The sequence below is a fragment of the Pollachius pollachius genome, assembly GCF_949987615.1.
Source record: "Pollachius pollachius genome assembly, chromosome: 7".
In the NCBI taxonomy this organism is placed as follows: domain Eukaryota; kingdom Metazoa; phylum Chordata; class Actinopteri; order Gadiformes; family Gadidae; genus Pollachius; species Pollachius pollachius.
Window position 1 is genome coordinate 22,617,516 of NC_136940.1, and position 16,043 is coordinate 22,633,558.

At 48.5% G+C, this 16,043-nt stretch overlaps 1 protein-coding gene across 4 annotated transcripts; it reads right to left on the reverse strand.

Annotated features, from left to right (window-relative positions):
- Positions 1-959: 959 nt before the first annotated feature.
- Positions 960-15,606, reverse strand: tnfaip8l1 (tumor necrosis factor, alpha-induced protein 8-like 1). 4 transcript variants are annotated; one of them, XR_013811961.1, is made up of 4 exons: positions 15,310-15,606; positions 6,146-6,418; positions 1,765-3,888; positions 960-1,703 (listed from the first exon to the last, which is right to left on the reverse strand). XR_013811961.1 is itself a non-coding variant. In XM_079739455.1 (3 exons), the coding sequence occupies exons 2-3, from the start codon at positions 6,415-6,417 to the stop codon at positions 3,600-3,602; spliced, it is 561 nt and encodes a 186-aa protein (XP_079595581.1). In that variant the 5' UTR covers position 6,418; positions 15,310-15,606; the 3' UTR covers positions 960-3,599. The 4 variants fall into 4 exon arrangements, 2 of the variants coding, with proteins under 2 accessions (XP_079595581.1, XP_079595582.1); XR_013811962.1 differs by having other exon boundaries at positions 960-1,628; positions 1,704-3,888; XM_079739455.1 differs by having other exon boundaries at positions 960-3,888.
- Between the last annotated feature and the right edge of the window lie 437 nt (positions 15,607-16,043).

A 16,043-nucleotide genomic window follows, 5' to 3' on the forward strand; every position in this document is an offset into this window, starting at 1 on the left:
TGCAGCTTCTCACGAAAACGTATTAGCGCTCATTCATATACACTTTGATTATCACGTCGTGACTGTCGTTTTGGAAATTTAAACTTTCCGAAAAGCGTTTGAACAGACACACTGGAGATGTCTCGGGACAACCTTAAAAAAAAATAATTCTCAAATGGGCACCATTTTTTTTTACATTCTGGTTTTACTATTATTTAATGCTTTTGTCATTCTACGAAGGATGGTTATGAATGTCTCCCGCTTTGAGGCAATGAGGAGCCTGGAGATAATATAGTTTACGAACCACAGACTATAAAACACGAATTAGGGCTGAAGTAAATGCTCCACTTTGAGCAAACGACAATAGGAAGGGAAGCAAAGCCACTTTCTCATGTGACAGCACCATTTCCTCTTTTATTAACTTTGGTTTGCCTTTAAACCCCACCATTATCACGTTGCTGGGCTATCAAAATACAAGGTTTCAAGTGAACAGGAAAGACTTGAAATGCGCGTCTGTCAGATGGGCCGGTGCTCAGTTTGATAACTCCATACCGTTGCTGTGTTTGGAAGGGAAGGATTTGACTTGGCTGATAACTCTCTCATGCACACACACACACGTTCTGGCTGGCCAGTCAGCCAGAACTGAAATACAAGCAGTATTCTTATAAAACATCAACTTAAGAAATAACATGGAACCTATTAACATGAGTCTACTCTAGCTTTGCCATAGAATGGGTTAGATTTGTCAAACATGTGAGCAGGTACTTCAGACCAGTTGTCAGTCATAGCTTTCTCAATGCTCTTGCTTCCCAGTCTGTAATACAGGAGGCTCCTGGGTCTCTTTCTGCAGCCATGCCGTTGCCCATCTCCCTCTCAGTCACACCCTCGGGCCCCACACCCCTGCCAAGGGATAGGGGGCGGGGGGGGGGGACTCACTCGCAATGTAAAGAAATACACACAAATGTATATACATCGTTTTAATTAAAAATACATATTTCACAATCCGTGTGACAAAATGCTGTATGAAATGTGTTCTCCGCTTGTGGACGTCGGGATGAGTGGAGTCTCTAATCTCTCCGTGGCTGGCGGTCCTACCAAACGGCTAAGTGTGTCAGGGATTTCATCGGACAGGATTTAACCTCACCCTGAGATGTGAACGGATTGGAGAGAATAAACGTCGGGGGGGAAAAAAAGTCATTTAAAAGTAAACAGGCTCGGTGCGCCGAACGCAATCATTTGGTCCAAATCCTCGCGCACGCACTGTGCAGAGGGTGCATGGAAAGCGCTGGAGTCACACAGAGGAAGAAGAGCATCGCTTTTGCACGAGTTAAAAGTGTACATTAAAAAATAATAAAGGCCGTCATCTCTTCGGTTGTTACGACCGAGTGCATACAAGTTTTGTTTAATGCAAAAGATTCCATAAAATATATATATATAGGAGTCCAACGTCAGTCAATATGTTCTTTGGTGAAGTTGCTGTGAATAAAATAAGAACCAACCTTTAAGCTAATTCTGCTTTGGACAGAACAATGCTAATAAGTAGCCTCCATTTCAAAGCTCTTGCAGCTGTGTGCATTGTGCGCACGCACACACACACACACACACACACACACACACACACACACACACACACACACACACACACACGCCTGTGAGTGCAACACACACACAAACAGACAGACACGCACAAACAGACACGCAGATACACACACACACACACACACCTGTGAGTGCAACACACACACAAACAGACAGACACGCACAAACAGACACGCACAGATACACACACGCACACACACACACACTGGCCTGTGAGTGCAACACACACACACACACAGAATACCAAATGAGGCCGTTGCACAAAACAAATTCCCAGACAGGCTCTGTGATACCAAAGACAAAAAAACCAAGGCCTATTATTTGGGTAGTCACAACACTCGTACATCTTGGGGGAAAAGAACTACAAGAAAACAACAAAAACAACATGCCATGCTTCAATCCATAAAAGGACTTGCATCACACACATACACACACACAGAGAGGCACCGGCGATGGTTATCTCCATCACATCACACAGTCCCAGGCAGAGTGGAATGGAGTGGCCCGGCCTCTCGGTGCAGACAGGCTGAAGCCATTACTGGGTGTGGGGGCGGGGGATAATTGCATCAGGCGAGAGAGAACACAGTCAGGCCGTGCGTCCGTCCCTGCTTCATTGCATCATGGACTACACCTGCAGCCCCACACCGCCGCAATGCCCCTCACCTATCTTTTATCCCATTACATGCGGGATGAATCCCTTCACATTGGCCCTAATCTGGACCGACCCATCTCCAAAACAACACACTTGTCCGGTCTCTGAACTTGGAGGAGCTGAGCAATAACCCAACATGCCCTTCCTCACCCATGCATGACGACATGCATGGGTGCCTCATACGCTCTGCGGCTGCACCTGCTGCCACCTCAGGAGCGTGTGGTGGTGGAAGGGTGGGGTTGGGGGGGGGGTGTCCCATGTGCCCACCCCCGATGTAGACATTAATAGCCACGCGGCGCGGCGCCTGCACGTTGAGGTTTCCAGAATGAGGTTACAGCCGGCGAGAAGCATGGAGTCAGCGCACGGAGAGAGAGAAGTTGGTGTACGCAGCACATTCCTCCCGACCTCCTCCTCCTCCTCCTCCTCCTCCTCCATGCATGTTTTTTACGGTCCCCCTGTGACCCAAATACCCGGACGTTGTGGCCGTTGTGTGACTTTAAGCCAGGATCATTCAAAACGACACAAAAAGGTTGGAAGTCGACCAAATGAAGAACATTTATATATAGACGACGAAAAAGAAAAACGCCAACAAAAGACGAGACCTCAATGGTCTCTCTAGGTTTTTGGGAACGCCATTCAGTGCACGACAGCGAGGTTTTCCCAGGCGCGAGGCTAAGGAGGATTATGGAAAACCGCTGTGCTTAACATGGTTTCATTATAGCCAGAAAGTACAGCGCTCGTTTGAGTTTTTAAGTGCATTGCTGCTTTTAGCAACGAAATCCCTTCTTTATGTCCTTGTGTCCCCCCCACCCCCTCAGTCAGTCTTAACTCTGCTGAGCACTTCCTGAATCACTTGCATCCATTAGAGGCAACTCCGCTAAAGAAATATGACGACTCGGGACCCGAAGGTGGCCGTACGTCACTTTTGATTAGGTGAGAGAGGCGGACGAGAGCCCTTGGAAGATGAATGGTGGGGAGAAAAAATAATAAAAAAAAATAAAAAACAGTCGAGGCTCCGTCAGAGTGCTAATAAGGCCACACGGTTCTACATTCACTTTTAAAAATCCCGTTTGATGTAAATAAAAAAATACAAATATACTATATGTATATATATATAAACATATTTGGACGGACTAGCCAGATATGCTTGTGGGGTTTGTGTCTTTACAGTAAATGATCAATAAGTATATATACACACAAACAGAAACAGATGAAAAACAACATTCAAACGGGTCCACTTTGTTTAACAGTAAAGAAAAAAATACACGAGTAGCCCCGCCCGTAGTGCCATGCTGGAGCTTGGTGGGGGGGGGATGGTGGTGATGACCACCCAGGACGGGTCAACGGGTCTGCGTCAGGGCCTCGCAGGTCAAAGGTTACCCTCGTCCAGCATCTTGTTGACGCCGTCGCAGATGCGCTGCAGGTGCGCGCGGTACACCTCTGACGGCCCGTAGAGCGCCGCCAGGAACTCGCCGTCGGCGAAGTGGTTGAAGACGTGGTTGACGCGGCCGTGGCTCTTGGCCGTCAGGTGCCGCTGGATGGCGCGGTGCAGCAGGTCGCGGCACTCGTTCAGGATGGCGCCCATGACGCGCCGGTCGAAGGTGAACTCCACCTGGTGGAAGCTGACCGTCGTCATGGCGAGTGTGTGCACCTTCTTCCTGCCGTGACAAAATGACACCGCAACAGAGATGAAACACAATTATAAAAAAATATAGATTATTATATGTTCTTCTTCCACCGATTTGTTTTTCGGTCGGCGAAAACTTGACTTCAAAACACCTTTGACGCGTCGCCAAAGGCGTTGAAATGTGTGAGAAAAATACAAAATGTTGTTAAATGAAGAAAACGTTCTGGCAACATCTCAGTGTCGCGTCGCCGGTGCGATGTTGCGCGTCCTTTTGAAAAGGTGTTTACGCGATGCGCGGATGGCGGACGGGAACTGACGGTGATGAGACGTCACAGGAAGGTTCGGCGCGGTAACGAGATGTAAGTGCCGTGTAATTAAGCGGAGTAAAAGAAAAACAGGGGGTAATTTCATACCCAATCACTTACTACACTGGCTGCCAGCCGCTCTCTTCACTCCACCAATCATTCCCATTAAGTCATTCCTCAAGGATATATTTGTAAAATTGCTATTGCTTAAAAAATTTAAAAAGGGGAGACATTTTTTTTTTGACTTTTTTGTGATTGCCATTTAACAAACCATGATAACCTGCGATTCAGACACACTGGGACCCAGTGTGGATTCTCTCTGCTGTACACTTTGTGATAGGTCCGCTTTACATCAGGAAACAGACTATGTATTCATCTAACACGCATGCATTACCCTGATAATATTAAGAAAAAAGGTAAGAAAGAGCTGTATAGTTCAGCATTTCTTTGCAGATTTATTATATCGCTTTGTTGAATGCTCGATCCTGATTGGTTAATTACAGATTCGGCACTCTGTTATTTCTGTCTCGTTGACCGGCTGCAATGAATAACTTGGCAGCTGGTCAACTTGCTGCAGTTGCTGCGGGCGCCATTCCCAAACATATAATCAGACTGATCTTGACGTCAGTTCGTTGTCCCCATAGGTCTGATTACCTCAGACCTAAACTCAGACAGGGTGAAGCAGGACCCCGACACAAAGCCGAGGGGTCTTGAATCACCCTGAAGGGTTGGCGATAATGACCGGCTCGCTGTACATTATCCCTTACATAACACATGCTAAAGGTGTCCAACTTCCTGGCTTGACGTAATGACGTTCACTTGACAATCAACCCAAGGGGGCCGATTCAAGCCCCGGTTTGAATCAGGACATCAAGGTGGAGCGAGCCAAGTGTTGACGTGTGTCACAAAGCTGCATGTACAACACTATATAATTTACCTTACAAAGGAGGGCTTGATATCGAGTTATTGCCATGGCCAGAGAGATTGCCCGTCATCAACAAAAAGTGACACTTAACATGATTGCCATGAGTCAGTAACGTTTTCCAATCTAAATCTGTCAGCACACACAGGCACACTGGATTACATTCTCCATTCCTTGTTTCCTTATATTCCATTTGCCCAAAAAGGTCTTCGGTGGGTCTGATTGGATGTGGAGCGAAAAGAACATTGAGTCACGCCCTCCCCTTGACGGTTATGAATGGACAGCGGTGCACAGCACTGGATGAGTTATAATCAGAAGGATTACAAAGCATCTCTGCTCCCCTCCCTGTGCAGACAAGCAGAAACATGAATGGAAGACAAGGCCGTTTTAATAGATTATCGACTTCTACCGGTCATTTCTATTCACTATTAACATTGCCATAAAGTTATTCAGCAGACAGATTTGATCCAGAACTATATAGACATCAGATACAGGTCTTGAGCAACAGGTAGGCGTACGTTGCAGACAATGAGGATTGAACCCTAGTACCTTTCCCCAACACCCTCAACCCTCCCTACGACATCCTGAACACCATTTGAGAAACAGGAAATTCCTTCTCCTTTTCTGATGATCTCTAATATCACACCAAAGGCATAGTGCTTGAAAGAAAAACTCCAGACTATATGAATACATTTAGGGCATTTAGCAGACGCTTTTATCCAAAGTGACCTGCAATAAGTTCATTTGTCAGAAGAAAGAGAAACAACAATATATCTCTGTCGGAACAGTAAGGATGTTCATGGAAAAAAGTGCCACGCACTAACAATTGTTAGGTTAACCCCTTTCTCGTTTCCGACAAAGATAGCTAGGATAATACGCCAAAGCATGCCAAGTACTATTTGTAAGTGCGAAGACGTACACCATACAATAAGTATGTAAGAGGGGTGTGAGGGGGTAAGTGGGGTGGGCGTGCAGAGTCTAGATGAACTCTGAACAAGCAAGTCTTGAGTCTTTTGCGGAAGAAATAAAACGCACACGATTTCAAAATAAAAGGCGCTGACCTGAAGCTCTCGACCAGCATCAGCTCCTCGGCGTTGAACTGGTTGTTGCGGTACAGCACGCCCAGCTTCACCACCATCTTGATGAGGTTCTTGATGACCTTCTGCGCCTCCTTGCGGTTGCGCGTGTACTCCTTGGTGACGCGGTACAGCTCGTCCAGCACCTCGCTGCTGGTGTCGTCGATGAACAGGTTGGCCACGCTCTTGGTGGCCATCTTGCTCATCAGCTTCTTCTGCGCCTGCAGCGCCAGGCTCTTGGTGCTGAACGAGTCCATCCTGAGACGGAGAGACACAGAGAGAGAGAGAGAGAGAGAGAGAGAGAGAGCGACACACACAGAGAGACAGAGAGAGAGAGAGAGAGAGAGAGAGAGAGAGAGAGAGAGAGAGAGAGAGAGAGAGAGAGAGAGAGAGAGACAGAGACACACACAGAGAGACCGAAACAGAGAGAGAGAAAGAGACACAGAAACACACACAGACGCAAAGAGAGACAGACAGACACAGAGAGACAGAAAGACACACACACAGAAAGACAGAGAGAGACAGAGACACACACAGAGAGACCGAAACAGAGAGAGAGAAAGAGACACAGAAACACACACAGACGCAAAGAGAGACAGACAGACACACACACAGAAAGACAGAAAGACACACACACAGAAAGACAGAGAGAGATAGAGACAGAGAGACACAGAAAGAGAGAGAGATTACTATTGATCATTTTAGCAGAATTGATCCGACGTGCAGCTTCAGGTGAAAGAGCAGATAGGTGTAAGTCATGTGGCTCAACATTGCTAGGTGGGGCCAGTCCTGCCAGCCTATGAGTGAGACTGCAGCCGTTGTGGAACTGAATCCAGAATCCATTCCTCAGTCATTCGAGGATTCGTGGATCAAAATAGACCGAATTTACCTGCCTTTCTCTGAGTCTCTAGACCAGAAATAATCAAGATGTTTCGATATCGGATATGAATTTTAATATTCCAACTGACGATCAGGGAATATTAAATTCCGGCAGAACAAATGTGATTACGTTACTGCAGGTTGAATATATAATATTCATGAATTTTAACTATAAATACTGCAACGTCGCAAGTAGAGGCCACCCACGGATTTCTACCCAATAATAATAAGCAAAGGCAGCTGTCAAATTAACCACAGAAAGAACCATTTCTCCAACAAAAAAAAGGCACTGTGCAGTTTTGACAATAAATCGTGATGCCATAATGTGGCACATGTAGGAGTGAGAGACGCCATCTCACACACACACACACACACACACACACACACACACACACACACACACACACACACACACACACACACACACACACACACACACACACACACACACACACACACACACACACACACACACACACGCACACGCGAGGAGGAGGAGGAGATCTATTTTTAGAGCCACGGTGTGTGTCGGGGTAATTGTGTGTCCTGTGAGCAGAAGGGCAGACAATGCAAACTCATTCATTCTACTCAGCTTTGTGGTGGATTTATGCGTTCGCCAGCATTCTCCCCACGTCTCGTCTCCTCGTGATTTGTTGTGGTGGTCATGATTGTGCTGATGTTTGAGCGTGAGAGTCTATATTTGTGCGCATGTCTTCCTGGCAGTACTGGGTGACTCAGTGAAAGCCTCTGCCGAGGACGGCAGCTCATGAATAGCGCGGTCACACAGGCCACCGACTCTCCCATGTCCTACGTTGCGCCCGTCAAATTGTTGCCCAAATTCCTGAGCAGCTCAGTCTCAATGCATGTCGTGTTCATAGAGAAAAGGACACGCACAGTGTGTGCGTGTGTGTGCGTGTGTATGTGCGATGTCAGAAGCAGACCGCACTTTGTTCACCGGTTGGCAGCGCAGGCGTGTAAACATCCTGCAGAAGAGGGGATCAGCTTCACACGCCCGGTGTTACAGGCACACATACGTTCCACACCGATTAACAATGACAATGAAGACGAGCCGGTCGTCGTCCTCCGGGAAAATGGATAACGGCTACCGAAGAAATCCCACTTCGGCAGATACAGCGCCACACACGACGTGAGCCCGGGCACCCAATAAGCGTCGGGTCCTCCAGGACCCCCCTCTGGGTTTCCAACGGGACGCGGAGAGGGCCGAGGGGTGGGCGGCGATGTTCACTGTGATGCGCTCCCAACCGAGACGAGGATGAAAAGGGGGAAACGCAATTTGAGTTAATTGAAACGCGCCGAAGCCTCCTGGGGGACGACCAGCGTCCACGGGCTCGACGCCAGAGCGTTAGCCTACGCCTGTGAAAACAATTCACAGGCGTTGGACGGGGCTAAATGTAGGCCCGCCGGTGACTCCAACGGATAAATAAATCACATCCCAGCGGTAATGCGAGTAACAACAAAATAACGACCTCATTTCGACCGACTCCCACTCCGTCTAGTTTCTTTCTCCATGTAAATGTTATTAGGAGATTATTGAAAATCGCCGTGATTGACAATCCTCTTAATGTAGGTGTTGAGGAGCGTCAGGGCTGCCATGGATACGGGCGGCCATCAGGGAGGGTTGGGACAGTGAGGGATGGCAAACGTTGTTGCCAGTTTATCATTCTGGCTCGAAGTGCGTCCCGGGCTACAGCACTGGCCGCTCTCTCCTCCCCCCATCTCAGTCTCCCTCTCTCTCTCGGGATAGAGAGAGAGCAGAACATCATAACTGTCCTCACTCACCGGCGAGTAGAAACACAAGTGACAGCCTCCCCCGTCTGATGACTGGTACCCCCCCCACCTCTCCTGCGCCACCACGTCTAATCAGGTCTACCCACGCCCGGGCACATGCAATCAAGCCGCTCAGAGCGGTGATCAAGGATCCCCGGCCGATTCCCCCCCAGATCGTTTGAATTAATCATGTTGTGAAAACTCCTACGAAAACAGGCGTTTGCATCGTTCCCCCCCACGCCTTCACGGCTGACGGCGGCGGCGGCGATGATGCATGTCAGACGGATGCGTTTATTAGCAGAGTCATTACAGCCCGCACCGTTCATTCACAATTATGGCAGAGCAGAGCACGAGTTACCTGATTACAGGGAAACGCTTGTCTGCATCGGGGGCCGGCTACAACCGAGTTGGGAACATCATTTTTGCGGTCTTCACCCTGGGTGCTACACCCTTTATGTGGAGGTCTGAAACACTTTGCAATGCATGAGCTATATCAGAACAACTTGAGGGGAACTTCCGGATTGAGATTTCCGATGCATGATGAGATCGTCCTGTATAGATAAAGTGCAGAAGATTCCCCACTGTCAATCCAAAGTAACGCATCCATATCACTAACACAGCCCCCCCCCCCTGCTCGCGTCACCTTTCATATAGCATGCCCTCCTCTGGAGGCCCAAGTCACACAGTCACATTACGAAACTCGGGGTAACAATCCACAAAACGATCGCTCCCCACGGTCTGACGGATGAACACCCGCTTTTGAAGCGCGCGGAGAGAGAGAGAGAGAGAGAGAGAGAGAGAGAGAGAGAGAGACGCTGGGAGGAAACATCTACCACTCACAAGCCGAAGGTTAATTTCTGAACGCTCATTAAATCCCCCCTCTGCTTCGGGAACTCCAGCAGCCAACTGATGCCAACGTTGCTTTGCCGCCTGATAAGAGGAAACCCACAGCGGGTGGGTGGGTGGGTGGGTGGGGGAGCAGATACGACAGGAAGTGGGGTTTTGTCTTTCGTGGCCGTGAATCCAAGAGCTTGAGAAAAACCCAAGACGACAACCCTTACGGGGTAAAGTCTGCAGTTTGATTTAATTCGGAAAGGAACCCGTCCCTGTGATTTAACGCTCCAGAGACGGCGGCAAGGGGCTCAGACCTGGCCGGTCTCGGGGGGGGCCGCCAGCGGACCTGTGTGTGTCACCGGGCGCGCCCCGCCCCCCCCCCCCCCCGGACCTCTCTCCGCCACGGTGACCGGCCAGGAAACCATCATGATGAATTAAAAAGGCAGAGCGAGGTGCGGCTGCAACAAACCAAAAAAAAAACAACAAAAAACACACACACAGCCCACAAACCCCGACGCAGCCGAAACCCCAAATCATCAATTTAACGAGCGGCGCAGAGAGGCCAGATGCTGCGAGGAACACACGAGCATAGACACTACTCAGTGGAGCGGGGACCAGCCGGGCTGAGCACTGTGTAAGCTCCCCGGAAACACCGGGGGCCACTGTGTGTGTGTGTGTGTGTGTGTGTGTGTGTGTGTGTGTGTGTGTGTGTGTGTGTGTGTGTGTGTGTGTGTGCGACCAACAAGCTGCGCTGCATATAAATGCATACAACCACAAGGCCGTTGTGAACTAGACGTAGCAAACACACAATTCCCCCCCCCCCCCGGCTGACTCCCTCTCGTAGAACAAGAATGCATGCCATCCATGCAGACGACTCGGGCAGGCCGCCAGCTAGCCTCGCACAAACATGACTCATTGAGATGTAACCTGACCTCCTGTACCGGTGACGGCGCCCCTTTCGTGACAGCGAGAGACCCTGCATGCCTGGCTGGTTTACCCAGGGACTTGCAGCGCCCCCCCCCACCCCGCCTGCAGGTGGAGGCGGGCGTGTCTGGACTCTGCGATTGTCCGTCTGTGTGTGGAACAGATGGGGGAGCGATGGCAGCAGAGAGGATTATCTACAAAAAGCGAGAGTATTGTGGGAGATGGGTCAGGGCAAACATGCCCCACCATCCCCCCAATCCCTTAACACGTGTGGGTTTAATTAGGTTTTCATCTTCAGGTACCGGTAGGCAGGTACGGCGAATCTCCGTGTCTGGGGTCGGCGTCCTCGACAGAACACCTTCCACTGGGGGCTGTCTGGAAAAGGTTTTTGGAGGCTGCAGCCCATTTTGAGTTAAACTCGCTTGTCAGTCAGAGACACCCTCGGCGGTGACAGGTGAGAAATGGATGGAAATTGGATTCCTCATGCTAAGGAAGAGTCAGAACGGCACACAGAATAATACCACTTTGGAACCCGCGGCCGAGACACGTAGAATGCATCACATGCATGAGACCAACATCGATTTCCTTTAATGACACAAAAACTCGACTTTAATTTCCTTGGCCTATTTAAAAAAAAAAAAAAAGTGCTTTCAAAATAATACCTTGTCATCAGTCTCAACTAGTGATGATGTAGAATGTCATTAAGTCTCATTAAGTGTTTTTATTAATCCGATGCCCTGAGGAAAATCTCTTTCCTTTCCTTGTGAAACAATGCCTTTTTTCAACAGATGCGACCAAACACTTGGCTTTCATAAATGTTTACTCTCTGAAGCACCCAAGAACATTACAGGAGTTTCTGAAAAGAAGTGGTCCTCTGACTGCACAAAGCTTTTTATAATAATGTGGTTTTACCTGAAGAGTTTCTAAGTTCTCTGGACCATTCAGCTTTATAGGGAAAGGCTTCATCTGAGACGATGTTAGAAAGTCGGGTCCAAATTGGTAACATTTCATTTTTTGGCCTTCAGCCATACCCCATCTAATATTGTCAGCTTGATTTCCCTATTCTTCTTCATAGAGATTCATTGAAACACCTTAAACAGGGTCAGTGAGAGACCCATCTCATACAGCCCTTGTATCCTCTAAAAGACAGCACTGGATAGCAAAACATCTCATCATGGGTCCAGTTAATGTTATCCAAAAATATCTTGTAAATAATGCTTGGATTCCCTCCTAAAAAACTGCATACTCTGACAGATCACACCAGGAATGCTTATCCCAAATTATATCTGTATAATAAATTGGACTCCTACACCATCATGAATCACACTGGAAATAAATGAATGGAAGCTAACAATGAACTACTATGTAAGCACAACTCCAGATGAAGACTATCTGGGACATCATAAAGCAATGTAAACTATGCCTTGGGGAAGCTAATAAAAAAAACACACACACGCAGACCAGACCGGATGGGTGGCCTATAGTAACACAAGATCCTGTGTGCACGCACTGCACGGCTTCTCTTCAACCATTACTTTCAGAATAATGGACCACAGACCCAATCACAGTCAAGCATGGATACATAAACAAACAAAATCGGAAGAGTGGCGAGATGTTTATCAACCGGTGGCTATGTGGGGGCCGTCTCCGTTTCAGTCCCCGACGTCAGACATACATCCTGGGCGCAGTTATTCATTCGGATCCCGAGGGGGTGAAAAAAAAAAAAAAAAAAAAACACACCAAAAAACACTGATCTGGTCTCCTCTGAAAACATGTCATCTGTGGCCACGTTAAACATGAGTGTCGGGACTCGGAACAGGGGCAACAACACAACAAACGTGAGATGAAAATGTCAGACCCTCCCCCGGCCTGCATGACATAATCCATCTGCTCCTTGCGAGACAATAGACAATCCCCTGTGTTGTTATGCAAGGTGCGGCCGTGTGTTGTGTGTGTGTGCACGGCGGACCAGTCAGTGCTCAGCAAGGCGATCACTGTTCAGGGAAACCAACGGCTGTGCCTCGAAACAGCTGATTGGACAATTTCACCCGTTATCAAGTTTTTTTTATTTTTATTAATAGCCCCCCCGTTTATCTTCCCTCCTTCTGGAGTTGTTGCATAACCGTGAAAGGACTGATGAAAGGGGGCAGCGTGATTTTTGGGCATATGCTTGCATGCAGACAGACATTGTGGTCTACACAAACACGTGTGTGTGTGTGTGTGTGTGTGTGTGTGTGTGTGTGTGTGTGTGTGTGTGTGTGTGTGTGTGTGTGTGTGTGTGTGTGTGTGTGTGTGTGTGTGTGTGTGTGTGTGTGTGTGCGCGAGCCCCCCCCCGCACAACTTCCTTTCGCATGCCCCTCACAAATAGTGAATTAACCGCACGTTGAATCAAAATCAAAAAGGAAACGGCATGACTCATGCATTTCGCCGAGGCGGGCCGCAACCCTATGAAAGTGTGCCCCAAAACGCCGCCCGTGAAAGCGCTCACGCACGCGCGCCTGCAAAACACAGGTGATGGAGACGCTTGTGTATGTGCCTAATGAGGCGGTGCGCCATGGGGCCCCCCCACCTTCTCATCCTCCCACGCAGACGTCCACGTCGCCGGGGTTTACGCCAACCTGCCGGGAGAGGAGAGTCAGTCTCCCCCCCGTCTCTCCTCCCCGTCTCCTCAGATCTGCCAGAGCTGCCTCTCCTCGCAGGGAGCAATTAATAATTCACACGTCAGGCATATAATGGACCGGGGATGAATAATTCAACCCGCTGATTTGGAGGAAAATAGACCCGCGGCTAAGGAGTAGCATTCTAATGATGCAACAGGTAAAGGGAGGGCTGGGCGGGGGGCTAGGCGCTTGGGGGGAGGGGGGGGAGGGGGACAGAGGGGAGAGAGGGTCAGACGCCAGCAGACTATCAACAACACTAAGGAGTAGTAGCAGCACGCAGACCAGCCGCGCCGCTTGCCAAAAACGACCGTCAGTGGCACGGATACGAGGACGATGAGGGAGAGGGAGAGAGAGGGAGAGAGAGGGAGAGGGAGGGAGAGAGAGAGAGGGAGAGAGAGGGAGCCGGCGAGGGGGCGAGGGAGCACCCATGCTGACAAAACGTTTGTTGCCGTGTGTGTGCAGGTTTAGAACTGGAGTGGTTGTTTAGGACGGGGGGGGGTTGAGTTTAGATGACTCATAAAAAAGAAACTCCTCGGATGAGACAGTTGTCGTTGCGTGACAGTTTGAGCTTTACTCAAGTCAAGTGTTATGACTCGGCCTATTGGCCTTTATGAGGTCGTTTGTACAACATCAACTATCTACTGTGAGAAAAGGCTTTTGCATTTTCATGGCTCCCGGTAGAAGGGGAATTTATTCAGCCATCCTGACGGATTACATTATGTGCCCTGTGATTTCTCAACCTCCCATGCCCCGGATAACACAGCAATTGTTTAAGGATTTTGACAAAAGAGACAGCAAGAGTAGAACAGCCAGGGTCCAACACCAACCATAGGGACTGTGTATTCAGGGATACAGCTGTGTGACTCCCAGATAATGTATCAGTGTGCAACAATGCTATCCTGGGCAGCAGTTATCCATCAATACATATATTCTCAATTGACACACAGAACTCCCTTTTTTTCCTCTCTTTTTCGAACTCTGCATCCACCTGTGTATACAGAAGTCTGTATCAAGTGCATTTGCCCCCCCCCGATTCAGAAACAAAGAACTTTGTATAAAATGTCAGCTTCATGTTGGCATATCGCTCCCGGCAGCTTTGCTCTTTCCAGACAAGCTTGGGCCGTTTTAGGTTTCCAAGGTAACAGAAGGCCACCTGCCTGGGCAGCTGAACTTTGCAGCAGCCCAGTAAAGCAGGTCAGACGCCCTCCTGCTATCGTCAATGAGTTACCATGGAACCTTGGCAGTAACCAAACAACATAGGCTACTCGAGATATATCGTTGTTTTTTTTTCAAACGAACCACCTCCCACATTCAAACATAAACTAGACACTCCAAGTCAGGCCAACCTCCGTTCAATGATCCCCTATTGGTGTTTTGAAGTCAGCAGGGACTGGGACGACAGGGAGAACACACAGGCTACACACACACACACACACACACACACATACACAGACACACACATAAGTGACTTCAGCCATCGACTCCCAACTCCAAATGCAAGCCTAGGGTCTGTCCGTTGAGCCTCAGCAGCCTCCACCCACCCACCCACCCTCACTGAGGGCTAGACACATTAAGAACATGGCCTGAACAGAGGAGGTATTGATTCAAGGGGGGGGGGGGGGGCAGCGGGTTCTGGACAGCTTTCCAATGTAAACACAGCAGCGTGTTACAAAACATGTCAGTGCTGTTGGCCAAACCCATGTTGGCTCATATAGTACCCCTCAAGTAACCGGTCTGTTCGCAACGGCTGGTCAGTCCTTAAACAGAACAGCCCAAACTCGCTCATCATTTCTAATAGGACGGGTTTTGTTTCTCCAAAACGGAATAGTTGATGGTGAGGTTAAGTTAGACACACAAAGTGAACATTATCACTCGTTTCGGTAATCATTTCCAGACGTGAGAGTGGGATGGGTCACTGTGCCGTCTCTAACATTTCAGATTGTCAGCGCCCTAAATGATACTCAAGCATTAACGTTTGTATCTGTTATTATATACACTTAACAAAAAGCTTCGATAAAAAAAAACAGCCAACAAGTTGTGTAGAGCAGGCGACATGAGACTTACCTTTGATTCGAGTGGGACCGGATGTGAGTTGGATAGGGCACAGACGACAAACCGGTACAAGTTGACAAGTTAATCAAACCAAAACCTCAAGTCTCCATCATGGCAACGCACAGCCCACCGCTTCTTCTGCTCACAACATGTTGACGGGTCTCCGGGTTGGCCGACGAAAATGTTTCCTTTCAAATTTCTCACTGCGTTCTGTTATCAGGTACTTGTATGTGTGCGCGTGAGTGTGTGTGAGAGAGTGTAAATTATTAAAAGAGTGATTCTCCCCTCTGCTGTGCGATCGGTTACTGGAGTTTGTAATTCGATTCCTTTTAGCAAAAAAAGTTTCAAACTTGTGCTGGCTTCCAGAGCACCCGGATTGATGCTGCGGTCGGCCAATGAATGAGCACAAGTGAAATGGACCAACCCAATCAGGCAAGTCAAAGGGCCCATTTATCGCAGATTGCAACAACATTCCCTGCCCCCACACGGTTTCCAGTCATTATCCTCCTCATCCAGCTCCCAATCCCAAGGTTGAGAATTTCCCCTAAGGAAATGGTGTTTGGGGAACAATGAGCAGGAAGGCGAAATGTTTTATGGCTTTGCCAGCAGGGCATTACTTACATTGGTAGAGTAGCAAATAAATGAAATAAATAGGGTATATAAAACTGGTATCTTGTCAATCAGATAACATCTGCAATATGAGTTGCCATTGACAAATGCTGAGGGGGTAAGATAGAGTTTGAAAA

Bases quoted from the DNA above. Each gene is read 5' to 3' on its own strand.
- tnfaip8l1 (XM_079739455.1), bottom strand. From the start codon at position 6,417: ATGGACTCGTTCAGCACCAAGAGCCTGGCGCTGCAGGCGCAGAAGAAG. The intron at 3,889-6,145 runs GTCAGCGCCTTT...TTGTCACGGCAG, and splicing joins ATGCTGGTCGAGAGCTTCAG to GAAGAAGGTGCACACACTCG.